Here is a 27360-nt window from a genome sequence, read left to right as displayed (position 1 = left end):
AGTTGTAATCGGTTACTGCAAATGCGTAACCGATAATACCAACGAGAATTTTCCTTTTAAATTTTCCTATACTTTATTTCATGCAACCGTAATCGATTACACCCTCGTAGTAACTAGTTACAACACTCAAATTATGGATCATAACATCATAAACACTTGTCCTCTTCAAAGATGAGCACGCATGTCTCACTCGATATCAAAGTGAGAACTTTTTTTCTACACATAGACTCTTTTAAATTATAGTACTCCCTCAATCCTACACAGAATTATTTAGTTGATAATTTCACACATATTAAAAATTAAAAAAAGAATAATATTTATACTAAAATAACATTTTTATATATTAGAAATGATAAAATTAATATTAATTAGATAATTAAATTGAAAAATAAATATTTAGAAATTAAAATAAATCATTTATTTTAAATTACTCGAATGACATATTGTGAGCAGTAGTAAATTTTAAAAGAAAAATTAAGAAAACGGAAAATCCAACGGAAAATAGAAATTACCCGTCGTAGATGTGACGGTACACGTGTCGCATAGACATTATTCACGTCATCAACGAGTCACTGTTAGTCGGTTGGTCACCCCAAACTTCACTCACAGAATTCAGCTACGAAACAAAACCAACGGACCCATCTTCATCTTCCTTTTTTTTTTCTTTCTTTTTTCACACTGCCAAAATAACAAACAAACCGAACGAAAATTCCAAACTCACTTTTCAATTTTCATTCTCGCATTTCCCCCGAAACCGCGAATTCCCTAACTCTTACGCAAAATCGCTTCTATCCTCCGAATGAAAAATTTCCTGTTCGCAATTTCATCGTTCCATAGGTAGGTTTGTTCTGGTTCGAAAATCAGAATCTGAAGCTTCGCGGACATGGCTATGCTCCGCAAGTTATTCTTTCGTAAGCCTCCTGACGGTCTCCTCGAGATCTGCGAGAGAGTTTACGGTACTTTTTTCTTTTATCATCGCTTTTCAATTCCTTCAATTGCACGTTTCTGTTAAAAAAACCGCGAAAATTGATTTTACCATTCCATTTTGTAATTCATTTATAATTCCAGGAAATTAGGTTTTTTGTTTATAATTATTTGGAAAATGCAGGAAAGAGATGTTAATGGAATTTGGAAGGGAAAATATAATAGTCATTGTTTATACTTTATTGGAATTGATAATCTATGAATGACGAACACCGGAAATACAACATGTGACACTCACACGTCGACAATAGTAATAATTTGAAAAAATGATTAAATTAAATGTAATCACAAGTTTCAGTATCAGTTTCGAACACCGACACTCATACACGAACACATATTTTTCCATAGGTATTGGTGTTAAAGAGAAAAAATAGATTAAAACTTATCATTTATGTTTGAATGTAGTTTTTGATTGCTGTTTCACAACGGAAGCTTGGAATGTAGAGAAGTACAAAGTGTATGTGGATGGTATAGTTGGTGAGCTTAGAGAGAATGTGCCTGATGCTTCTATTATGGTTTTCAATTTTCGCGAGGAACACACTAAGAGTTTAATGGCAAACGTGATGTCTGAGTATGATATTACTATAATGGACTATCCTAGGCATTATGAAGGTTGTCCTGTTCTCAAAATGGAGCTAGTTCACCATTTTTTAAGGTCTGGTGAAAGTTGGCTCTCACATGGTCAACACAACGTGTTGTTGATGCATTGTGAACGTGGTGGTTGGCCTGTTTTGGCTTTCATGTTGGCTGCATTGTTGATTTTTAGGAAGGTTTATACTGGGGAGCATAGGACTTTGGATATGGTTTATCGGCAGTCTCCGCACGAGCTTTTGCATTTGTTGACGCCGTTGAATCCAATTCCTTCCCAATTGAGGTATCTGCAGTATGTTTCTAGGAGGAATGTGACCTTAGATTGGCCTCCCCTTGACAGGGCACTCATGTTGGACTGTATTATACTCAGATTCTTCCCAAACTTTGATGGGAAAGGTGGTTGTCATCCCTTGTTTAGAATTTATGGACAGGATCCTTTTAGTTCGGATAAAAGTTCTAAAATGTTGTATTCAATGCCAAAGAGAAGCAAAAATATCCGGGCTTACAAGCAGGTGAATTTGCCTCATGCTTTTCATTCATATTTTGGTTTTTTGTTTGTTGATGTTTTCATTGGAGTCATTATTTTTTAGGAGGCATGCACTCATTGCTTATATTATTATTATGAAATCTTAAGCCAATTTGGCAGATAATTTTTTAACCGTTAAAAAAACTATGGTGTTACTTTTGCCAACAGTTGTTGAAATCTGAGAGTAGCTATATTCTTGATATTACTTGCAACCTCATAAACTGTAGCAAACAGGCTCTGAAATGAAACGGGAAAAATCTCTTATTTTCTGTCATTTTGAGTACTTGATGAAATATGCTGCATATTTTAAACTTCAAATACTCAATTACTACTCAAACTTGTTTTCCTATTATTAAGTTGCTTGATTCTTGGATCATAAATATGCATGTACCTATATTGATGAAGAGCGTGTAAGAACTGGAGTATCATTTAAGTTTCTCTTAGATTTGATCCAAGTGCACTTGGCATCGATATACCTGAAATGTGAAAGGAAAGAGAGGGAAATACTTGAAATGAGGAATGCAAGATAAGTTCATACAGTTTTTGTTCAGCATTTAGCTGACTTGACCAACAGACCTTTTGCTTATTAGCCTCACAAGGACCCTGTTGAGTTCAGGATGAGTCTATTCCAGTTAAATTTTAATGAATATATATGTTAATAAGATTACATGCTTTGTTCCCGTGAGCGAGATGAGTCTGCAACTTACCTGAGTTGTGTAATTATTGTGGAGTTCCTTGCTACTGTGTTGCAGGGAGAGTGTGAACTAATTAAAGTTGATATCAATTGCCATATTCAAGGTGATGTCGTGATTGAGGGTATTAATTTGAATGATGATATGGAGCATGAAATGATGATGTTCCGAGTCATGTTCAACACGGCTTTTGTTAGATCCAACATTCTGATGCTTAATCGCGATGAAATTGATGTTCTATGGGATGCCAAAGATCACTTTCCAAAGGATTTCAGAGCTGAGGTACATCTTGATTTTGTCTATAGTCACATTTGTTTTTTTTCATAATTTTCTAACGTTATATTTGTTTTTTGGTCTATGTTTGTGTTAAGATCCTTTTCTCAGAGATGGATGCTGCTGCAGCAGTTATTGCGGATGGTAAATCATGCTTTGAGGAGAAAGAGGGCCTGCCGATTGAAGCCTTTGCCAAGGTTCAAGAGATCTTTAGCCATGTGGACTGGATGAACCCAAAGGCAGACGCTGCACTAAATGTGCTCCAACATATAAGTACTTCTGCTATCATGAATGACAAGTTGGATAAAGTTTCTGATCAGCACGTGGGAACTGCCACATTATTGTGTGAAACAGATCCAAAAACGCCTCAGAGGAATTCATACGAGGCAATACAATCTTTATCCTCAACTAAGCGATCCCCAAATAATGATATGAGTGGAAAAGAGGATAAGACAAACAAAGTAGATGCTATTCCACAAAGGGATGATGCATCAGACATCATCTGTCAGGAGACAATCTGCTCACCTGAAAGAAGTTTGAAATCCAGTAAACGTCCAACAGGGTCAACAAATCTTGGCATAAAACTGCAGGGACCCAATCTTTCTTCACCTGGTTCTGTGGATTCTTCTCTTTCCCCTAAAACACCTCCTCCGCGGCCTCCCTCAACTACTTGCGCTAAAGAAATTCATGATTCTCCTCCTCACACAGAATCACCTCCTCATCATATTTTGCCTTTGCAATCAGGACATCAACCACAAGGCAGAAGTTATTCACCTACTTCTAGCTCCACACCTGGGAACCAACTTTTATCTGCACTCCACAATAAGTCGCCACCAGCTGCCATTGTTTCACCTCCTTCACTTTCAGCAGCTTCTTCAACTCAGCCGCCCCCTCCTCTTTCTTCCAAAACACCTTCAAATGACATTCCTCCTGTCAAAACAAGACTTGAGTCTTCCCCTTCACAACCTCTAACTCCACCACATCCACCTACCCCCCCACTAAAAGATCACAAAGTAGTTAGAGCTGGACCTCCACCACCACCCCCATCACATTCTCCTCCAAAGAAGGAACTACATGTTGAAACTGGACCTCCTCCTGTTCCATCTCCTATAAATGAGAAGCCACAAGATGGAATTTCTCCTTCTCCTACTCCTCCTGCACCTCCTCTAAAAGCGGAGCAACCTGTTAGGTTTAAGCCCCCGCCACCTCCACCACCACCCAGTCTTTCAAGGGAAGTTGCAAGTCCTACACCACCCAGTCTTTCAAGAGATGCTGCAAGTCCTACTATAGCACCGCCAGCACCACCTCCACCTCGTCTTTCAAGGGAAGCTGCGAGTCCTACTATAGGACCACCGGCACCACCTCCACCTCCATCTGCAACACTTTCCTCCAGTAACCCTAATCCTTCATTACAAAAGTGTCCTCCAGTTCCACCACCTCCAATTCCTTTTGTTAAAGAAGGTCTAAAACCATGCGGTGGTTTTCCAATGTCTCTTTCTGTGGGAGGTGATGCAAATAATGTCTCAGGCACATCAGGACATCAATCTAGTTCACTAACAGGCTCAAAGGGACGAGTTCTATCACATACAACTGGCTCAAAGAATAACTCCAAAAAGTTGAAACCATTGCATTGGATGAAACTATCTAGAGCAGTGCAAGGAAGTTTGTGGGATGAAACGCAAAAATCTGGCGAAGCTTCCAAGTAATGCTGATTGACTTTAGTGTTCCATTTTCTGGGACAGGTTGAGATTGCACTTCTACTATTCTAGTGTCTCACCTCCTTCTGCTTGTATTATCTTAATGTAGAGCTCCAGAGATTGATATGTCAGAGCTCGAGAGTCTTTTCTCGGCAGCAGCCCCGAGTTCAGGCCTTGCCAAGAAGTCAAATGTCCAAAGCTCGGTTAGGCCTAAATCTGAGAAAGTGCAACTGGTAAATTAGCTTCTTCAGTGTCTTTAGACTTTATTCCCCTGCTCATATTACAGAACTATTAGAGTTCACTTGTATAGTCAAGTGTGGAAACTGTGAAGTAATAAATAGTATGAGTATGGTAAAATAGCTCTATTTATCATTTTCTGATTGATATACATTTTAAGGTCATGCTATAAAGGTGGTATTTTCATCTTTATTTTGATTTGACCTTTTATTGTCACTCCTTGCAGATTGAGCATAGGCGGGCATGTAATTGTGAAATCATGCTTTCAAAAGTGAAGGTGCCATTGCATGATTTAATGGTGAGTTTGATATTATATTTACTAGCTGTACTAAAAAAAAACAATTGTGCGTATCAAAAAAATATGGATGTTATTTAATAGGAAGACTATGTTTTGATTGGAAAATCTGTAACTTGTCATTTTTTAGTTTTGTTTGATAGAAATTGAGATCTTAATACTACAATAATGTATTTTATTTCTGACAGATTTAGAGATTGCTATAGCAGATTGCGGGCCTGTTTGTTTTGACTCTATTCTTAGGATGTAGTAATTTATTTCTTAAACAAGTGGTTTTTTAAAATTAAAATACATGTCTAAAAAATTAACAATTAGTTTTTTTGGGAAAACATAAATATTAAAAATGATTTATTTAAATGCTTTCTTCAATTGATAATTATAATAGCTAAAAATAGTAAGTAACTTTAAAAATTGTATCATAAATCACTTTTTTCAGCCCAAACAAAAGCGTTGTGAAATTATTAACTTAACTAGACTCGTGTGTGTTTAGATTTGCAGTGAAAAAAAACTGATTTTAATGAATTGGTTGTTGGTTAAAAGAAAATTGAATATAACGTAAATTTATGTTCTGATGCATTTATATAAAAGTGAATTGAACAATAATTTGAAGCTAAATATCATTTATGGAGGCAAAATAAAAAGTATTTGAGCATACACATGCATCTTAAAACTATTTCTACACTTCCAGAATCACTTTTGTCTCTCCAAAAATTGAATCCAAACATGCAGTTAATTGGGAAACAAAGGTATAAGGCAATAGTCTCATACTATGGTGTGAGTCGTGTGATAATTGCTTTCAAAAAGTTTTGGGGGTGACATAGTCCATAAAAATAATCTGGAACTTGTGATACTGATTTCCATTATTTTCTAGTATTGTTCATGAAGTGGAATTATCCAGTTGATTTGATAACTGCTAATATGAATTTTATTCATAATAATGGATTCTCTAAAATAATCCAGAGTTCAGTGCTAGCACTGGAAGAGTCGCTTGACGTTGATCAGGTTGAGAACCTCATAAAGTTTTGTCCTGCAAAAGAGGAGATGGAAATAATCAAGGTTAGTAGATAATCATGGTGAACAACTATGCTCTGTTCAAGTTCCTTAGCGATGAGTCTCCTCTTTCTTACAATTTTTTATATTTTATTTCTCTGGCAGAGTTATAAAGGGGAAAAGGAGAAGTTAGGGAAATGTGAACAGGTATGCAAGGTTTTATGATTTTTATTATAGGTATTTTAGATCTCTTCTGCCAGATCACAATATGTATGAATATTAAAATTTTAGCACTCGTTAAATATTTTTATGCCTAACAACTATCTTCAATGATGGAGACTGCATTTCTACTTACTCTGACATGGATATGAATTTATATTTATAATTTTTTCATCACAGTTCTTCATGGAGTTAATGAAAGTACCACGGGTAGAATCTAAGCTCAGAGTATTTTCATTCAAGATTCAGTTCCATTCTCAGGTATAAAGATTTCCTTTTACTATCTACCTCAGTAGGGGAAAAATGAATTTAAGTTTCTTTCCAGTTTGACCCTGCTAATATTTTTTGTGTAGGTTTCCGATCTTAAGAATAGCTTGAATGCTGTGAATGCTGCTTCAGAAGAGGCATAATATCTTCCTTTTGCTGAAACAGAATTTTGGCAATCTTTTCTTCCTTTTTTTAATTGAGAAATGACATTTTGGATGCTGTGGTGATAATATATTTTTTTTCAGATCAGGAGTTCTGTCAAATTAAAGAGAATTATGCAAACAATACTTACTCTAGGAAATGCTTTGAACCAAGGAACTGCCAGGGGTATGTTGAAACAATTGTATATAGAAATAGATAGATAGATATATACAACATGAATTGTGATAGCAAAGAAAAGTATCACATTTTATACATTGTCTGTTATTTTTAGTCTTCATGCTTGGTACACCTGCATTAGAGTCCTTCCTATTATTTTGACAGTTTTCGACCTTGTATGTGCAAATATAACTGGTACCTGATTTTTGTTTACTTTCCCCTTTGCCTCCCTTTTTTTCCCTACTTACCACGATGTTGTTGCAGTGTGTTGAGTACTCTTCTTTTTCTCATGAGTTACGTAGTTATTTTAAAAAATATAGACATAATTTTACAATATTTGAATGGAAAATGTAGATTACAAAAACTAGAAGGTGATGAATGAGTTCAATTCAGACCGTGGTTTTCTTTCTAAATATAGGTGCTGAGAAATGAATAATTCACATTTTGCATTATTTTTTCTGATAGGGAAGAGAGGAAGAATATATAGAGAGAGGATAGAGAAGAGAGATAGGAAGGAAGTATTTCATTTATTCAACAAAAGCATACATTGAATGGTTAGTTTCTAACTATATATAACTGCTTATATAACTGTCTAAGAAGTTATAACAACCCAAATCAACTATAACAGCTGGATACCCTAATATATGCATCATATCCCGCCCCTTAAAATCTTCCTTGTCCTCAAGGAACAGCTGCAACATCAAAATAAGGAAACTGGAGCTTGAGTTTGTATAGCAACTTCCAAGTAGCCTCTTCCATAGCCTCCCCTTTCCACTGAACCAAAAGCTCAGTAACCGCCCTATTGTGCCTCTGAATGGAGCGCCTCTTTAAAATTTTAAATGACTCCTTAGGATCATCCAAACTTCCCCACTCTTCAGGAAGTGCAACCACGGGAATGTTCCCATTAGGACACGGTTTCAAAAGAGACACATGGAATGTAGGATGAATCCGCAAAATAGATGGGAGAATCAAGGTGTAAGCGACTTTTCCCACCCTATGCAGCACCTGGTAAGGACCATAAAACCGAGGAGAAAGCTTTTCGGAAGCACGATATTGAGCAGAAGATTGTCTATAGGGCTGTAACTTTCGGAAAACCCAATCTCCTTCCTTGAATTCTCAATCACTGCGATGTTTATCAGCCTGGCGCTTCATACGTGCTTGAGCCCGGAACAAATTACCCTGTAATTTCTGGATCATCTCCTCCCTTACAATGAAGCTTCGATCGACCGCCTCAACCTTGGTACTTTGAGGGCAATAAGGAAGATACTGTGGGGGTGCTTGGTCATATACAATCTCATAAGGGGTAGCTTGAATAGCGGAATGATAAGTGGTATTGTACCACCACTCAGCCAAAGGTAACCAATTGACCCATTCCTTAGCCCGCTGCCATGTCATAGCCCGCAAGTAATGTTCTAAGCAACGGTTCAGGACTTCACTTTGACCATCCGATTGAGGATGATAGGCTGTAGTTAAGCTATGAGAAATGCCCAACTGACCAAGGAAAAAACCCAAAAATTTACTTGTAAATAAGGGATCTCGGTCACTCACAATGTTGGCGGGTGCACAATGTAACTTGTAAATTTCAGCAATGAAAATTTCAGCTAACTTTGATGCAGTAAACGGCTGAGCAATAGGAATAAAATGGGCATATTTGCTCAATCGGTCAATAACTACCCAAATCGTGTCTTTACCATGAGATTTAGGAAGCTTTCTATGAAGTCCATGGCTATACTTTGCCACACTCCCTCTGGAACTGGCAGGGGCTGAAGTTAACCTGCAACAACTTTAGGTTCATACTTGCATCTAAGGCAAGTCTGACATTGCTGAATGAACTTTATGACATCCTTGGCAAGACCTTTCTAATAAAACATGCTCTTGATCCTTGCTATAGAAGCCCTGATGCCCGAGTGACCTCCTTGATGTGAAGAATGAAGCCATTGTAGAATCAGTAACCACACTTGTCCATCATTAGAAATGACCAACTTCTGTTTCCTATACAGCAAATTGTCCAAAACAGAAAAATGGGGATGCAAGGCTGGATTAGAGAGAACCTGCAGCTTGAGGTCCTGTAAAGTTGAATCTTGTTCATCTCTCTTAAGGAGAGAATCCCATAATTTAGAAGAAATAGAAGAGACACTCAATTGTAAAACTTCACCATGAGAGGCTCTAGATAAGGCATCTGCAGCCACATTATCCTTACCCTTCTTATACAGAATTTCATAAGAAAGACCCATGAGCTTAGTGACCCATCTATATTGGGCTGGGGTAGATAGACGTTGCTCCAATAGGTACTTCAAGCTATGTTGATCAGTAAGGATAGTAAATGTGTTCAGGGAAAGGTATTGGTGCCACTTAGAGACTGCATGAACCAATGCCAATAATTCCCTGTCATAAACGGACAAAAGCATATTTTTAGGAGATAAAACCTTGCTAATAAAAGCCACAGGGTGCCCGTCCTGCATTAGCACAACACCAACTCCAGTGCTTGAAGCATCTGTTTCAACCACAAATGGCTTTTGCATATTAGGGATGGCCAACACCGGGGAATTACTCAAAGCATCTTTCAATGTAGTGAAGGTGGTGTGTGCTTCTTGGGGCCAATGGAAAGAATCCCGCTTGAGTAAATCAGTAAGAGGAGAAACAATGATGCTGTAACCCTTAATGAAGCGCATGTAGTAACCCGTTAATCCCAAAAATTCCCTCAATTGCTTAACTGTTTGAGGTGCCAGCCAAGCTCTCACAGCTTGAACTTTAATTGGGTCAGTAGTGACTCCTGTAGGTGTAATGAAATCACCCAAGTATTCGATCCGTGTAGTGAAGAATGCACACTTACTTCTCTTTACATAGAAGGTGTGAGCTTTGAGGATCTGCAACACTTGTCGAAGATGAACCACATGTGACTCCAAAGATGGGTTGTACACTAATATATCATCAAAGAAAATAAGAACACACTTCCTCAATAAACCAGAAAAAATAGTGTTCATTGTTCCCTAAAAAGTAGCTGGTGTGTTGGACAATCCAAAAGGCATCACCACATATTCATACTGCCCCCGTGAGTTTGAAAAGCTGTCTTTGGTATGTCCTCAGTTTTCATCCTAATTTGATGATATTCAGCCCTAAGATCCAGTTTAGAAAACACCACGGCACCATCCAATTCATCCAATAAATCCTCCACCAAAGGAATTGGAAATTTAGCCTTCACCGTCATTTCATTCAACCTCCTATAATCCACACACATTCGCCAACTCCCATCTTTCTTTTTGACTAACACAATTGGAGAAGCAAAAGGGGAGGAGCTGGTGATATCCTTCTGAGCCGGTGGATATCTATAAGGTCTTAAACTAACTAGATTAGAACCCTCCTTTAGCACAATTTGATAATCATGAATACCCCTAAAGGGTGGCAGCTGAGTAGGTGTTTCAAAGACCTCTTGGAATTCATATAAAACAGATTGTCTATGAGCCCTCATCACAGGATCCTCTAGCTCCTCCGTGGTCACAGAACAACACATTGCCTCCGTGGAACAAGGTAACAACTGTAGCATATAACAGAAGCTATCCGTGGAACAAGGTAACAACTGTAGCATATAACAGAAGCTATCGTCAATCACTAACTGATGCAATTTAGAAGCAAAAACCACCCTACTTTTATTTTCTTTAACAGCCTGCAACTTCACATGCATACCATTCATAGAAAATTCCATAGCCATATTGGTAAAATCCCATTGTATGACACCCCATTGCCTTAACCATTACATGCCCAATATAACATCACAACTAGACAATGGTATAGCAATAGCATCAGTAAGAAAGTTATACCCTTGAAGCTTTAACATGATGCCTTCACACCGTCCTGCACCGTGTATAAGCCCGCCATCAGCTACAGTTATCCGCAAGGGGTGCATAGGTTGTAGAATATTGAGCCCCTCCTTACATAATTTTTGGCTAATGAAATTATAAGTGCTGCCTGTGTCTATGAGTACATGAACTCTCTTTCTGTCCAGCCAGCCTATCAATCTCATCATAGGATGAGAAGAGTCTCCCTGAATGGCAGTAGGCTCAACACTATGAGTAGGCTCATTAGACACTCCCTCAGAAACAAAATCAACCTCAATCGAGTCCAAATGGTCTACCTCCCCAACTTCTATAAGGAAAACTTGCATTTTTTTCCTCCGAAGGCAATCATGTCCAGGAAAGAATTTGTCATGACAGAAAAAACACAAATTTTGAGCCGTATGTTCATCCATTTCTTTAGGGGAAAGTTTCTTCTGAAACGTATATGCCGGCTTTCCCAAAATGCTCTTCCGAGAACCTTCCGTTATCCCTTTCTTCTCCTGAGGCATCAATTTCTTGTCAAAGGTGTTAGAAACTGCATTCTTCTTCTCACTCCAAGAACTGCGGGTTCGATATGCAGGCACCAACCGTTTCTGCAACAATTCCAAGCTTCGTTCTTGAAACTTTGCCATACGAGTAGCTTCCAACACCGTACGAGGAGCGAACATCTTCACACCATTACACAATTCCTGTTGAAGGCCTCCCAAATAGCATTGTAGCTTTTGAGATTCCGTCAAAGCTGTTCTACCCACCAAATTGTCAAACGATTCCTGATACGCCTCCAACGAACTAGTCTGCACCAACTTCTTGAGTTTTTCCATCGGTGAATCAAACTCGAGGCCAAATCGCATCTTCAATTCCTCGTAGAAATTCGGCCATGTCAATCGGCCATTCGATCCCTATTCTAGACTTTGGAACCAACGAAAAGAGTTATCATCAAGAGCGATACTCGCAACCGAGACCCTATCCCCTTCTTGCGTTCCATCCAGCGCGAAAAACCTTCACATTTTGCAATCCAAGATTCCACATTGTCGCGAGTGAATTTTGGAAAATCCAAACGCGTTAATCGTGTTGCGATTCGAGGTGCTCCGTCGCCGGCGCCACCATGGCGACGCGCCGCCGCTAACTCCGACATCTGCAACCCAATTCCGCGCATGGTTTCTTGCACATTGGTGAATTGAAGTTCAAAACGATTCTCCAATTCGCGGATTTGCCTGGTGATACATCGCTCCACCGTTGCCATAATGCATTCCTCCGCCTCACGAATGGCATTTTGCAGCCGCATCGCATCTGCCATGAAAGGTGTTCCTGTGGTCGACAGGCTCTAGATACCAATGATAGGGAAGAGAGGAAGCATGTAGAGAGGATAGAGAATAGAGATAGGAAGGAAGTATTTCATTTATTCAACAAAAGCATACATTGAATGGTTAGTTTCTAACTATATATAACTGCTTATATAACTGTCTAAGAAGTTATAACAACCCAAATCAACTATTAACAGCTGGATACCCTAATATATGCATCATTTTTATATTTTGCTTTAGCTTAAAACTGTCCTTGACTGGCCATTGTTCACTTCCTGTTAAAAATTTCATGTGCTTTTTATAACCAATTTGTACCATATTACATTTGACACTCTTAGGAGTTTAGTCTGGTAATTGTGATATGTTTATGCTCTCTCATCTCTGTGTAGGTTCTGCCATTGGATTCAGATTAGATAGCCTTCTTAAACTGACTGAGACACGTGCACGGAACAACAAAATGACTCTCATGCATTATCTTTGTAAGGTAATCTTGCTATTTATTTATTTCTTGTTTTTTTTCTTCATTTAAAAAAAAAATAGTTTCGTCTGTGTTACGGAGTAAATTCTGAAATTAAGTTGAGGTAATATTTTGGATAACATTTCTTGTACTTGCATTTGGAGAATTTGTATCTCTAATGCATCAATCCAATACTATGCTTGCATAGGTGTTAGATGACAAATTGCCTGAAGTTTTAGACTTCTCTAAGGATCTTGCTAATCTAGAGCCAGCGGCAAAGGTTGTGAACTTCTCCAATCCTCATCTGTTCATTATATTGATAGCAATTGTATATCTACGACAAATTTACAACTCTAACTGAAGTAGTTTGATTCAGATCCAATTGAAGTTCCTGGCAGAGGAGATGCAAACTATAAACAAAGGATTAGAGAAAATTGTACAGGAATTATCCACTTCTGAAAATGATGGTCCTATATCAGAAAAGTTCCGCAAGGTGTTGGCATCATCCCTTGTACATTTTACTTTTTTCAAGTTTAAGATTTTCACAAAACTATGAATAAGTTATGCTACAATTATCTGTGAGTCTTTTATATGTTTGAACTAATTGGAGTCAATTGGGCCTGCAATCATGCATGTGGAAACTAACAATATTTTTCGTTCCCACTCTGGAAGCGGACATTGAGGATTGCCTCTTATTGGTCTAATATGAGAGTTTGTATGTTCTTACTTTAAGAATGAGGGAAAGATAAAAAAATATGAACGTTGGTAAATAAATCTGATTTCATATGATTGATTTTATCCCTTGGCAGACTTTTAACACTTTTTCTTTTCCCTTCAGAAATTGAAAGACTTCCTCTGTTCTGCTGAAGCTGAAGTCCGCTCATTGGCTTCACTATATTCATGGGTGGTAGGTCCTTTGATATATTTAGAGATTTTGAAATGTATTGGCTATGCTTTGCTTAGAGTCTATATTTACAGGGCAGGAACGTGGACGCATTAATTCTTTATTTTGGCGAAGATCCATCTCGCTGTCTATTCGAACAAGGTGTGTGACCGTCTACACTTTAGATATGATATTCATTTTTTGTAGCTGATTAAGTGAGGTCCCATTTCTTTGTTTATGCTAATGATAACCCTCTTTTTTGACAAAATGTTATTGATACTTTTAGCTTTGCACTTCAGTAAAATTAATCCCATTTCTACTATATAGAAAAAGACTTTGGTCGATGCCCTTACACTTGAAATAAAAAATGTTATTGTAGAAAGTACTCTATAATTTCAGAGTATGTTCATTCCAATGAAAAGTGCCCCTTTTATTTGGTGAAAGTACTCTATAATTTCAGAGTATGTTCATTCCAATAAAAATCTGTTATTTTGTAACTTCCCAACTATCAACTGGATTTTTCTTTTTGAAATGATATGAAATTGGTTTCATTTTTGTATGTGTTAGAGTTTGGCCAAACTCTTTTGAGCTTGGTGCGTGGTATAAACGGTAGGCAACCCATGGTCCGATCGATAAGCTCTGATACCATATTAGAGTTTGGTCTAACTCATCCTTACACGCCGGTTTTGTAAGGATGGGTTAAGCCAAATCTGTCTATTTGTAACTTCCCAACTATCAACTGGATTTTGCTTTTTGAAAAGATATGTAATTGGTTTCATTTTTGTATGTAAATTCTTTAATGTCTTGAAATTGCATTAAGTTGGATTTCTGAAATTATGGTGCTTTAAAACCTATTTTCCTCCTGGAGGTCAAATTATAGTAAGGTTACTTTCATCAGTTCCATGCTGAAGCTTGGAAATGGTCAATTGCGCCTTTTCTCTTCCTCTTCCATTTGGAATTTGAGTTGAGAGTTGAGACACTAATATGGGAGCCTATTACATCATTCAGTTGGGGAGCAACATGGATATTCTCTCAACTCGTTCTTCAGTACAACTGATTCTTGTTATTATTTCAAATTTACTGCAGTTGTCACAACTTTGCTCAACTTCACTCAAATGTTCAACAAAGCCCACGAAGAAAACTGCAAACAGCTAGAGCTTGAAATGAAGAAAACAGCAGAAAGTGAGAAAAAGAAATGTGAATCAGAGAGGATATTACCTAAAGCAATCCGGACTGGCAATGTCAAATGAGTAATTATTAGAGGAAGCTAGCTTTGATAGTCGTGCGAACTTAACGGGACAATGCCAGCTCTGTTTTTTTTATATTCTGCATGTATAGTGGCACATATAGTAGTAGCTGACATTGGGAACCGAAGAACTGCATTACACTACAAGGCTGAGGTAACTCTGAAGTTTGAACCCATTCTCTCACTTTTGCTGTACTTTTTTTCCTGATTGTCATCTCCTACCTCACACTAGTTATTCTAATTTGTGAATCATAACAGATGGTGGAGTTTGCATGAATTTTGTTATTTGCCAACCAACTTGTATATAACTTCCCTCTCCACTCTAAAACTCTGATTGTAAGTATAAGTATATATCCAAGAACCAGGGTATTAGTTTTTATTTTCTTTCTGCCCCTCAGTATTGGTTCTCTCAGCTAGCAAAACTAATTTCACGTTTGTAGTGTAAAGCTTAAATATCTTATTGTATAGCTTATTTATAAGGTATATGTATTTTATTTAATTGATTATTTGTACTACATTTTATTTGAATATCTTTTATTTTTTACATGACATTTGAATATCTTTTAGGTGCTCTAAAGAAATCAAGAAATATCTTGCTTTCTATTGAAACTAATAATATACTACCTTTTATAGCTGTAAGGCTAAAAATATTGTTGCAAGTTGGAGTAAGTGAAGACTCACATCACAGAGGTGATAGTAATACATTTTTAAGTAAAAAAAGAAATAATGCATTTCTAACACTGCAAAACAAGAGTTGAATTCAACAATTGGTAAAGTGAGTATCAGATTGCTGCCTTATAAGTAGATGTAAGTAGTGAAGTTATAAATTAGAAAATTTAACATTAGATAATTGTTATATCAACATGAGATCTGGTACCATAAAATGTTGGAGCTGAAGCCTTCTAACGTGACTGCGAAAATTCTAAAAATCAGGACAGAAAAAACTCCTTGCATTACATTAAATCCATTTTCTTCATCAAGGTGCAGTTTTTTACTTGATCTCAGTCGAGTCACAGACCAAACTGCAATACCGAATATTTGGCATTACCAAACAACCTGCATTTAGTCACAATGAAGCTAAATATGCCAAGACACTTTTGCAGCCGTAACTATATTAAGGATTGATAATAAAACTTTGATTTCTTCGCATCATGTCATGCAACTCATCTTAATCCTTGACAGAAATCTGTAGTATCTTCAATAGGCCTGAATATGTGGAAAATGAAGAACCGAGTAAATAATTTTTTCAAGAAGTACATAAAGGAAGATCAAAGAAAACTCATAATATGTAACATTTGTACAAACACGAATAAAGATGGATGCTGTAGCATCTATACGTACAACTTTGTGAGTAATTATCGACACTTGCATAAAAATTCATTTTATGAGTAAGAACCTTATTTATTACCCATTAGGTTTGGATATATATGTGATCTATTAGCATATCTAATATATTCCTTCTGATCCTATATGTTTTAAGTTTATAGACCTCATTCATTGGAAAAAAACTTCCCTTATAGTAGAATATTTATAGAAAAATTCATGAAAGCCAATTGTGAGAATGCATGAGACAAAACTTAAACCAATTTCTTAGACGAGATGATCAACTTTTCCGAGACACCCAACATATCAGTGTCATATACCCGGTAGGGGTGGCAATTGGATCTATTAAGACAAAATTCATCCAATTCGTCCCCTACATAAAAATTAAGTTAATGGATTGAATTAAATCCATCCATTTATAAACATGGATTATCCAATCCATCTAACACATTTTAATGATCAAATGGATTTTTTTATCTAATTTTAAAAAAATATTTTTTTTCAAATATCAAATTTTTTTTTTCGAAAAAAATCAAATTTTTTTGAAAATACAAAAAATCTCCAAAAATTTAAAAATCATTTTTTTGGAAAATACCAAAATTTGATTTTATTTTCGATTTTTTTATGAACATAAAAAAATTATTTTTTTCGAAAAAAAATGATTTTTAAATTATTTTTTTCGAAAATACAAAAATATATTTTTTTTTTGAAAAAAACTGATATTATTTTATTAAAAAAAAATAAAAAACTTTTTGAAAAAAATAAATTTCAAAGAATTTTTTTTTCAAAAAAAAAGCGATTTTTTTTAAAAAAAAATGAATGGATGGATATCCATCCACTAAAAATATGATAATGGATGAATTGGATGAATTTTATTCTTAATGGATGGATTGGATTGGATATTTAAAAAAAAATTAGTGGATTGTTAATGGACTAATGGATTGTTTTGATCCATCCATTAACGATCCAATCCATATCCATCAAATCCATCCATTTTGCCACCCCTAAAATGAAAACAATGTTCCACTCCACACTATTACGAGATTAGTAATAATTTTGAAGTATAGAAAACTAAATTACATAAGAATTATCCAGTTCTATTTTAAACATGCAACATTTCAATAACATTATGAAGGCAAAAACTATAAAGCATCACATACATGCTCTTCATATAAATTTCAAAATAAAGAGCCATGAAGCATAACAGTTAATGTCACAAAAAATGCCTATCATGCAGTTCATAGTTTTTTCATAGAATCCAACTTAGGATCTGTTTGGATTGATGGAAAGGGATGAAATAGAATGGAATGGAATAGAGTGTACTGGAGTTATATTCCATTGTTTGTTTTTGCAAAAAGTGAATGGAATGAAATGGAGTGTGATGAAACCAATTCCATCCGATACCACTTTTTTAATCCATTTTTCATCCCCAAATTGGAGTGTATCCAATGAAATGGAATCAATTAATAACCCAGTTACAATTTTGTCTTAAAAAATTTCAATTTTATTAACAGTTCATATTCTTCATTCTTCAATTCACGTGACATTTTTCTATTCATTCACGGTAACTCTTCTCTTTCAAGACTTGCTTCTTCTTCTACCCTAACAAGGTATATCATATTTCTTCTTATTTTTTCACCTATTTATATGTATGTTCTATTGATTTATTTTCATGTTCACGAGTATTTCAATTTTTAGAAATTAGGCATGATACTCTTGTGTACTTCTTGTTGCTTTTTCCTATTGTTGCGTGTCTTTTTCTACCATTAGTGTTCATTGGTTGCTTTTCTTCATGATTTATAATGCTAGTTAGTAGTAGTACTATATGGATTTGCAACCAAAATTAGATAGCAATGCTATAAAAATTGAATTTGCAGTGCTATAACATTTTCGTAGCATAAAGTAACATACCTACAATAAAAATTGGATTATTAGTGCTATAAAAATAGGATTTATTAGCAAGACTTGATTTTGTTTATTAAGTATGGTGTGAAAAACTTATGTATTTGTTAAGTATTTTGTTTATTAAGTTTATATATTTCAAATTTATGAGAATATGTTTAATTTTTTTTTAAATGTTAAGTTGATATTTTTTATGATTATATGTATTATTTTATTGTGTGAATGTTGGATCTTTCAATATTGTAGTATTTTTTATCTTAAGTATTAAGTGTTTAAGGGTATAAATGAAATAAAAAAATTTCCAAACAGTGGAATGAAATATTAGTTGTTTTGTTCCACTCCACTCTATTCCATTCTTCTATCCGCTCGGTTAGTTTTTAATTATCCAAATATAGCCTTAAAAAAAAGAAATAAAAAGATTAAATAAAATCACAAACAAAAGTGAGATTCATATCTTAGAACTTTGAAGATGAGTTTATATCCAAGAATTCCATTGTCCATGTCCCAACAGATCTCAGGCTCTATTTGTTAAACAATTTTGTCTCTTCCTTTCTCTTCATATTCATTATCAGTCCTAGATCTACAAGCTTGTGATAAACTAATTTGTAGGTAAGAGGATGAGAGAAGATAATAGAAAAGACAAAGGAGAAGACGATAGGGTTTGATGAAGAGTTGATATTGAAGAGAAATACTTGGAAACTGAGACCACGACGACACAACATGCTTGAGTGGCGGTGAATTTCAAAATTTTAGTGTCTTCGTCTGAGCTTCACGAAGGGACAACAATGAGATGGTGAGAGATAACACAACAAAGAAAGACGAAGTTCAAGTTATCTGAGTTTGTTCTCATTCATGTTTGTGATTTACAGAATTATGGGAGAGAGAAAGAAGTAGAAGAGAAAATGGTAGAGAGGAAAACGATTGAAAGAAGAAAAATGATTCTCTTTTTTCAAAAATTCAATAGGTGAATGCAGCAGTTGATTTGGTGAGGCCACTATGCAGATCGTGATTGGAGGAAAGTGGTATTATTGAGGGACATTTATTTTTTAGTAGTGTAAAAATGAGAAATAGGGAAAATGATTTTTGAGCATTTGATAGTATCTTATATACCGTTGATATTAAATTTTTGGGCACATGTTAATCATTTTAAAATAATGTGTTTTTTTCTAAAAACTAAATTTTTTGAAGTTAAAATAACGAAAATTAAAATAAATAATTAACTTTTAATATTTGTTAGTTAAGGAATTAAAAAAAACATTATATTAAATTAAGGGAGTAAAACATTAAAAAAAATAAAATAAATCTGTTGAGTTTCATGATAATATTTTTATATTAAGTTAACTTTAGCATATAAAAAATAAATAATAAATGAGCAGTATTTTTTTTTAATGACAGTATAACCTGTCTATATGCAGTTCAGATAATAAACCAAGCGATTCTAGAGAAGAGGTGCGAGCGTTGTGATTTTCTCTTCTCTGCAGAAATCCTCGATCGTGTTTCGCTCCTCAACAACTAGGGTTCCTCCTCCACTCTTACGCTCTACTCTACCTAACTCGTGAGTTCCCTTAACATTCTTCCACTTTTAGGGTTTCCTTCCATTATTATTCGAATTCCGAGAATTTAAAGCATTGTTTATGCTGTGCCTGTTGCAATTTGATTCCTGTTTTCCATGTCTATTTGAATTGTCATTGCAGAAACGTGATTAAGGAACATTTAATACTTTATTGTGATGTGAAACCCTCTCTATATCCTCCGTTTAGTGTGTATTTCAATTGCAATTCCAATATTAGGCATAGGAATTCCAATGCTGTTTCAATAGAACTCACATTAGGTATGGGATTAGAAGCTATATTTGCCTCTGTCATGACTAGTTACTACCGGGTACCTTTCTTTACCGTCGTCTTTTGCTAGTGATTTTGTGTTGTCCAGAGGATTTTTCTTTTGTTGTTGTTAATTATTAGAACACATAATCTTCATTAGACAGTAGTTAAGTAACCGTAAGAGAAAACTGTGATTGGGGAGGTGGTCATCGGATTATTTACAGTGGTGTTATCTCTGATGGTACCAAATTTGTATGAAGAAAAGAGTAGTTTTTTCTTTTCAGCCCTTTGTTTTCTTAGAACTAAATTGATAGTGCTGTTACTTTTCAGAGGTTTTGTAATGTCATACATTGTTTTTATTTTTCATTATTTTCTTTTACTTTAGTATTACCTATTTGAATGGTATGTAATCTTGTAATGAACTAAGATCCCTTACTCTTGAATAAATACTATTCAGAGATTTTCAGTTTCTATTAGAAAGTAGAACTGAAAATCCTACAATAGATGCATTGCAACAATCAAAATCAATAACTTGCCTGGCTAACAGAGTAAATATTATTAGGATTTGGATGTTGGATTCCTCTTGTTTAGATATAGCGGTCATAGTAACTTGTACTAGTTGCATATGTTTACATTTGTCTGGACATTGCATCTTTCCTAAAGCTAATAACACAAGTTAAAACTCGTTCATCTATTCCTAGAATTCAGGCCATCTTCTTAACTATTTCCTGATTTGGAAAATTAATTTATTTTGGTATTTATAAAAAGGTAGTTCTTTTATTTTAATGAAATGATTACCTTTTTTTGACTAATTATTTTATGTTTCTATTTTTTTAATCAGACTACCTGGTTTTATTTTCAAATTGTTTTTTGGGTTTTAAATACCCGAAATTGATTTTTAAAATTGGAAGTTGTAGGCTGGAACTAGTTTTAAAACCGGTTATGAAATCTTAAACTGGTTTTAAAACTAGTGATGGATATAATTGGTTTTGCAGAATCAAATCTGGTTACGTGGATTGGTTTTAAAATCCAGATACAACAACTAAGGTTTTTTATATGGATGCAGATTGTTTATATGAATATATTCTATCCATGAACAATTATACCTTCAAAGGGACCTATATACATGACTAGATATCATAATATTGCAATATCTTGAAGTCATTCTGCCTGATAGAATATTTTGGGTTTGAAGTCTTACCCATTTATATTTATATTTATCAATATATTATTGACTTATTGTCAAATAAATGAATGTGCAATGACACTGATTTTGATGTTTGCTGCCTTACATTTTCAGTTTCACTTGGCTTTCTAGATGTTATCCCTTGTTTTATTTTCAAGCTGTAGTGGTTTTTGTATAGTCTATTCATTTCTAGATGTTGATTCCTAATTTGGTTTTGTTGGATGACAGTGATACAAATGAGTGTTGTGACAGATTCTCCTGTACATTCTTCTGGCAGTGATGACTTTGCTGCATATCTCAACGAAGCACTTGATGAAAATTCATCCAGCTCATCCTCAGATGAAGAAGCTGAAGGCAAAAATGAGTTTGAGGATGTCAGGTGCTCTTCTTCATCACCCATTTCATATTACATGAATCATGACATTAGTTAAGTTGTTTTCAGGTGTGGTTTTACTTATTTGAAATTTGTTAGGTATAATTCATATATCAGGTTATGATTTATTAAGGATTAAACATTGTTTAGAAACAACGTACTCTGTTGCTTATTCAAATGGATGTACCTGAAAATTTGGTTTTTGATAAAGTGTAACGGTATTTGGTCCATCAATGTAGCTGACCCTGTTCAGTACAAAAAAGTTGGTTGTTGTTGTGGGGTGTTGTGGTTTTGATACATATATGATGTATGATTGAACCCGTGTTGTCAATTGCGGACAGGGGATTGTTAAAATTCCATTATGCAATATATGCTATGGCGGCTATTTGACAACATTCTGTACTAAATAGCATATCACGGCGGAACAATAACGGGTTTTCCAATTTCCGCTACACTATAGTGGTATAGTGCCGCTTTATTGGCTATTTAACAACATTGGATATAACACTATTACGTTGTTTGGTCCATGTAGCAGACCTCAGCTAGTAGGATAAGCTTTGATTTTTGTAGGGTGTTATGGTGGTTCAGACTTTTATTATAGTTTAGTAAGAGTCTCACTAGCTACTTAGTACATGTTTTTAAGTTGTTTCTTTTTTCATTGATCATTATAATTTTTTTTTAATGTTTTAGGAGTGGTTCTTGTTTCCAAAAACTCATGAAAGATTATAGTGCAATATTTTAACTTTTAATTACATCTAGGGCATTGCTTATACTATAGATAAATGCATGCTGAAGTGGAGGACCTGGATATGGGATCCTTCATCTTTGCAGTGTCCTTTCCCCCATTGATTATATTACAGAATGCATATTACTACCAGTTACACCTTTTTTATAAACTAGTCAATTGGAAGTGTTCTTATTTATGTTTTGCTTTAAGTATCGACACTATTGTATGAAACCAATTTTTTTGGTATGTGGAAATGTGTCGTGTGGGACTAAATGTTGGGAGTTAGGAGTTCACTCTGTTAGAGATAAGAGTGTTATGGTGGAGGACTGATCATTGAAGATAGGACCAGGAATAAAATCTTTGAAGAGAAAGTTGTGCGCATTTCCATTCAATAAAAGAGAATAAAGTGTCATCTTAAGTGGTTTGGAGATATGTGCTGCAGAAGCATCAATAAGAGACATTTTTGTAGCAGAGTGAAATAGTTAAAAAAGGTAAAGGGATACTAAAGAAAGAATGGAGAAACAGGGGTCTATGATCCATCTAGATCAAATAACCTAGTGTTAGACAGGGTCCATGATAGTTTTTTTTTTTGTATCACTTGATCCATTCAGCTGATTCCAATCTATTGGGAAAGGGCTTTCACTTTTGTTGAATTGTGGACCAAATAAGTTTAAAGCTATAAGAGATACGGGGTTATTTGGTTCCTATTTTTTGTGTCACATAATTATGCATTTTTTCTTCTTTCTTGTTTCATGTTGTTTTAGATCGAATTTTGCTGTGCTTACACTTCAATTTACGAATTAAAGCAGAAATAAAAGACGTAAATTTGAAAGCACTGAAGAAACTGAGGGGTCTACTTCAGAAGGAATTGTGAAACATGAATTAGGTAATTTTGATTGTTTTAGTTGTTTGTTTCATTATCTTTTGCTAGGATCCGGAATTCATCCCGCCACATGTGCATATATATTTTAAGTTTTATTCATAAACAGTTTTTAGAGCAAGCACAAACCATATTAAGTTTTAAGAAGGGATGTGATAATGCCTATTAAGTTAGTTAATCGGCATTTAATGTTCTCTTGAACTATTTTATTTGTACAACCTAAGCTCGTTAGACAGGCATTGTTATATGTATTTGCCTATTTCCTTTACCTCTCTTACTTGTATCCAAGAAACCAAATTGATTGTTTATTCGCTGATTTTGTCAGCTCTAATAGAGTAATGAACTAATGATATGTACACAATTATGCACAATCTTTTCACATTTTTGTGAAAATGTGATTGTGAATTTTTTAATCTTCTAACTTATCATTTTGTTCTGAAAGTGTTGTAACACCCCGTGTCTCAGTTTTTGCAGAGTCATCCGTGAAGGTAGATGTTTGTACACATCCTGGCTCATTTGGAGACATGTGTATATGCTGTGGGCAAAAGTTGGATGAGGAATCTGGTGTGACATTTGGGTACATACACAAGGTATACATAGTTTCTAATGATTATTTTCTGAAATTAATAATCAGATTTGGATAGTTTTTGCTGCCCCGTGTTGCTGTTTTTGAATGAATGTTAGATCGGCTGAGTGGTTGTTATCAGTCATAACAAACAAGTGTAGACTGTTGGGGCAACTGAAAGCCTCTAGCACCATTCATTTGGGATATCCGCACTTCTATTGTGCTAGGGCACTCACTAGAAGTATACATATGAATAGTTTCTATGTCCTAGCACTACCAGAGTTTGATCATGTGATGATTCTGAGTTTTATACACATCATAATATATCCTGCATTCTTTAATATATACATTTTATTATTCATTCTTATGATTCGGTTAGCATGATGGTTGAAATGGTAGTGAATAGTTTGTAAGCAAAATCTAGTTAATCTACGTAGTAAGCTTGCAATATTTTCTTAAATATGATGGACAATTTTGTATTTGCAGGGACTGAGACTTCACGATGAGGAAATTTCTAGACTGCGTAATACAGACATGAAGAAATTTTTATACAGTAAAAAACTTTACCTGGTTCTTGACCTAGATCACACACTGTTAAATACCACTATCCTTAGTCATTTGAGCCCAGAAGAGTCGCATTTACGTAACGAGACAGATTCTCTAGAAGGTATATGCCAACCAATGTGTTTTTTATTTTGGCAATTGACATCATTATTTTATATTAGTTCTGCTTAATGCATTTCTTCATCTTCGTTGCTTTTTTCACATACCAATTATAACTTTATCTCATTATAAAATATGAGATGTGTATTCAGCGTAAATGCTGGACATGTTCTAGTTCTGATGCATTGTCGTTCAATCATTTGTTATTGAAATGTTGGCATTATATCCCTTTCTTTGTCCGTGTATGCATATACTGTAGTAAGTAAAAGTGTGTTAGAGGAACAAATGAGTATTTTCTATAATCTTAGAGTGGTGTTTGACTGTTTGTTGAATGCTTTTAAAAAGCTTGCAACAGGCTTCATGCATTTTGTCTACGACTCTTATGAAATTTTTGCCAAATAAGCATTTGCTCAGGTTTCTATGATTGCTAAAAGATAAAGATATTAGTGTGTCATTATGCAATTACAAGTACCATGCTGCTCATCATCACATAGAACTATGCATAAATCATATAGAGTAGAGTGATGTTGTCGTAAAAATAGCATCTCATATTTTGATTATAATTTTTAAATAGATTGACGGGATAACTCAAATTCTTGCATTTTAGGGAAATTAGGGTCTTTCCAGTATATTTCATCTGATCATGTGTGTATTCTCATTCTGACAATTTTGTTTTACGACTTCGTATTATGAAACAATAGACGTCTCCCAAGGTAGCCTCTTTAAATTGGAGCATATGAATATGATGACCAAGTTGAGGCCCTTTGTCCGTACATTTCTTAAAGAAGCAAGTGAAATGTTTGAGATGTACATCTACACCATGGGTGATAGGCCATATGCATTGGAGATGGCCAAGCTCCTTGATCCTCAAGGAAAATACTTCAATGCTAAAGTGATATCTCGAGATGATGGGACTCAAAAGCATCAAAAGGGTCTTGATATTGTTTTTGGGCAAGAAAGTGCTGTCTTAATTCTCGATGATACAGAACATGTAAGTTCACTTAAAGTTTCTGACATTAATTCTTGATATTCTTAATTTTAAATATTTGTTTGATGATAGTGCTTTTATGTGGAAGTCAATCTCATAATATTTTCTTTTACATATATGTATTGTCAAAACTGTGTCATCATTATTACTTCTAGGGAATGTCCTTCAATTATTAGGATTTGATTGTATACAAGTCTTAATTATGTTTCCTTATTGCAATCCTTGTATATATGTGTGTATTCTAAGCATAATTATTCAATGAAATTTTAAACCAATTGTAGAGATGTATGAACAAATGAAACATAACTGTGTAATATGAATCAAGATTGTCTATAATTACATGGGAGATAGGACATCAGCAGCATGGAATCAATTTTTCTTGCATTTGCATTTGATGTTTGCAAGAACTAAAGAGTGCTAGAATGTGCTTAAGATTATCCATTTAATGTTTCAAATGTTATGGTTTGTCATTTATGAGCTAAAATAACCCTCTCTAAATGAGATGTAATTTAATGTAATGTAATATATTGTTGCTAAGAAATGTTGTAGGCATGGATGAATCATAAAAGCAATCTGATACTTATGGAAAGATACCATTTTTTCGCTTCAAGTTGTCGGCAATTTGGCTTCAATTGCAAATCTCTTGCTGAAACGAAGAGCGATGAGAATGAAATAGATGGAGCACTTGCAAAAATACTTGAAGTGCTCAAGCAAATCCATAGCACATTCTTTGATGTGAGTCCCTTATTATTATCATCTCATGACTTTGTAAAAAGTTGGTTGTTTCAGATATGTTGCTAAATTTGTCTGGTATGAAATTTTTGTAGAAACTTGAAGGAGATCTTGTTGACCGAGATGTGAGGCAGGTAGTTATCTTGCTGATATGTCTTTTTATAGTTTTAGCACTTTGAAATGGAAATATTTAGCTAATCTATCCTCCTAGTTTGAGATTCTAACAATGTGGTTTCTGCATTCTAGGTTTTGTCATCACTTCGAGGTGAAATCTTAAGCGAATGTGTGATCATTTTCAGTCGTATTAATCATGATGCATTGCCAACTCTCCAGAGAGTCGCACAGAAAATGGGTGCTACATGCTTGACGGAACTTGACCCCACAGTGACACATGTGGTTGCTACTGACGCTGGAACTGAGAAGTCCAGATGGGCAGTTAGAGAAAAGAAGTTTTTGGTTCATCCTCGATGGATAGAGGCTGCAAATTACTTTTGGCAAAAACAACCCGAAGAGAACTTTGGTCTAAAAAAGACCACTAACAACTCTTAGTATAGCACTGATCTATCTATCTATTGGTGATGAATCAAAAACTTCTCTTTAACTTCTTATTTTGGTAGAAGCGCAAATTGAGAATTTTTTTCTTTGATGAATCTAAAACTTCTCTCTTTTGAACTTCTTATTTTGGTAGAAGCAAAATGAGAACTTTCCCTTGTTTCAATACAAGCTTAGGCTTTTATGATAATTTTGTAGTTTATGAAACCAAAGACTTGGAAGGTTACAATGCTATTGCAATTATAACATGTACAGATTTTATTGGTTCCCATTGTTTTATTGTATGAACTGCATGTTGTAACAAAGTGCCAATGGTGCTTGAGAGCACCAATTGACTTTGGTGCATAAATATAAATATTGGATGACTCGGATTCATAGAATTTCATTTAAAAAAAGTGTAAAATATTCGGGTTGGATGGTCTCCAATGCAAAGTTCAGAAAATGCAATTTTCCTTTTTTTAGGTATTTCATGTATCTCTTTCAATTTTTATGGCATCTTTGATAGTTATTTGGGCGGTTCATCCACCGTCAGAGATAATGAGATAATAACTTGTTTTGATAAAGAAGGGCATCGTTGGTGTTCAGTTCTATGATACTGTTTTTTCTCTAGGAAGGGTCTCTATTGTGGTTGTTTTGGAGCAAATACTCTTCCACTTTGAGTCATACCTCCAATACCCATTTATGTTAGTAACGGTTGATTCGAGCACTAGAGGTTTCTCTCCCACATATGTTGTAGCGGTGTAATTCTAGGGTATAGACTTAGTACTTTTATAAGGAAATGACACCGAAACATGGAAGACAATAGGGTCTTCTGACTTTGTTGGTATCTGAATTGGA

At 35.0% G+C, this 27360-nt stretch overlaps 2 protein-coding genes across 10 annotated transcripts; both read left to right on the top strand.

Moving 5' to 3' along the window:
• The first annotated feature begins 606 nt into the window (after positions 1 to 606).
• LOC127138420 (formin-like protein 18) lies at positions 607 to 15327 on the top strand. 6 transcript variants are annotated; one of them, XM_051064863.1, is made up of 18 exons: positions 608 to 956; positions 1390 to 2087; positions 2854 to 3075; positions 3165 to 4768; positions 4873 to 4996; positions 5227 to 5298; positions 6256 to 6351; positions 6451 to 6492; positions 6685 to 6765; positions 6858 to 6908; positions 7017 to 7098; positions 12616 to 12710; positions 12892 to 12963; positions 13060 to 13176; positions 13522 to 13590; positions 13662 to 13728; positions 14653 to 14966; positions 15071 to 15327. In XM_051064863.1, the coding sequence occupies exons 1-17, from the start codon at positions 884 to 886 to the stop codon at positions 14814 to 14816; spliced, it is 3729 nt and encodes a 1242-aa protein (XP_050920820.1). In that variant the 5' UTR covers positions 608 to 883; the 3' UTR covers positions 14817 to 14966; positions 15071 to 15327. The 6 variants fall into 6 exon arrangements, with proteins under 6 accessions (XP_050920822.1, XP_050920820.1, XP_050920821.1 ...); XM_051064864.1 differs by lacking the exon at positions 6858 to 6908; XM_051064865.1 differs by lacking the exons at positions 13060 to 13176; positions 13522 to 13590; positions 13662 to 13728; positions 14653 to 14966; positions 15071 to 15327 and having other exon boundaries at positions 607 to 956; positions 12616 to 12705; positions 12892 to 12950.
• Positions 15328 to 19412: 4085 nt separating this feature from the next.
• Positions 19413 to 26794, top strand: LOC127138419 (RNA polymerase II C-terminal domain phosphatase-like 4). Of its 4 annotated transcripts, none has more exons than XM_051064861.1 (9): positions 19413 to 19592; positions 21272 to 21422; positions 22950 to 23029; positions 23498 to 23613; positions 24075 to 24255; positions 24953 to 25242; positions 25789 to 25974; positions 26067 to 26105; positions 26218 to 26794. In XM_051064861.1, exons 2-9 carry the CDS (start codon positions 21280 to 21282, stop codon positions 26518 to 26520), a joined length of 1338 nt encoding a protein of 445 aa, XP_050920818.1. In that variant the 5' UTR covers positions 19413 to 19592; positions 21272 to 21279; the 3' UTR covers positions 26521 to 26794. The 4 variants fall into 4 exon arrangements, with proteins under 4 accessions (XP_050920818.1, XP_050920819.1, XP_050920816.1 ...); XM_051064862.1 differs by having other exon boundaries at positions 19414 to 19592; positions 22953 to 23029; XM_051064859.1 differs by having other exon boundaries at positions 19414 to 19592; positions 23489 to 23613.
• The last annotated feature ends 566 nt before the right edge of the window (positions 26795 to 27360 follow it).

Source organism: Lathyrus oleraceus, chromosome 4, assembly GCF_024323335.1.
Source record: "Lathyrus oleraceus cultivar Zhongwan6 chromosome 4, CAAS_Psat_ZW6_1.0, whole genome shotgun sequence".
Lineage (NCBI taxonomy): Eukaryota > Viridiplantae > Streptophyta > Magnoliopsida > Fabales > Fabaceae > Lathyrus > Lathyrus oleraceus.
The sequence above is the reverse complement of the archived record's forward strand: the minus strand, read 5'-3'. Positions and strand labels throughout refer to the sequence as shown.

What these genes read in the sequence shown, in the direction of transcription:
- LOC127138420 (XM_051064863.1), top strand. Translation starts at nt 884, where the DNA reads ATGGCTATGCTCCGCAAGTTATTCTTTCGTAAGCCTCCTGACGGTCTC. An exon ending in TGCCATTGCATGATTTAATG is followed by an intron (nt 5,299 to 6,255) that starts GTGAGTTTGATA and finishes AAAATAATCCAG; the next exon opens with AGTTCAGTGCTAGCACTGGA. An exon ending in CTTCACTATATTCATGGGTG is followed by an intron (nt 13,591 to 13,661) that starts GTAGGTCCTTTG and finishes CTATATTTACAG; the next exon opens with GGCAGGAACGTGGACGCATT.
- LOC127138419 (XM_051064859.1), top strand. Translation starts at nt 21,280, where the DNA reads ATGAGTGTTGTGACAGATTCTCCTGTACATTCTTCTGGCAGTGATGAC. An exon ending in CGAGACAGATTCTCTAGAAG is followed by an intron (nt 24,256 to 24,952) that starts GTATATGCCAAC and finishes ATGAAACAATAG; the next exon opens with ACGTCTCCCAAGGTAGCCTC. An exon ending in TTCTCGATGATACAGAACAT is followed by an intron (nt 25,243 to 25,788) that starts GTAAGTTCACTT and finishes GAAATGTTGTAG; the next exon opens with GCATGGATGAATCATAAAAG.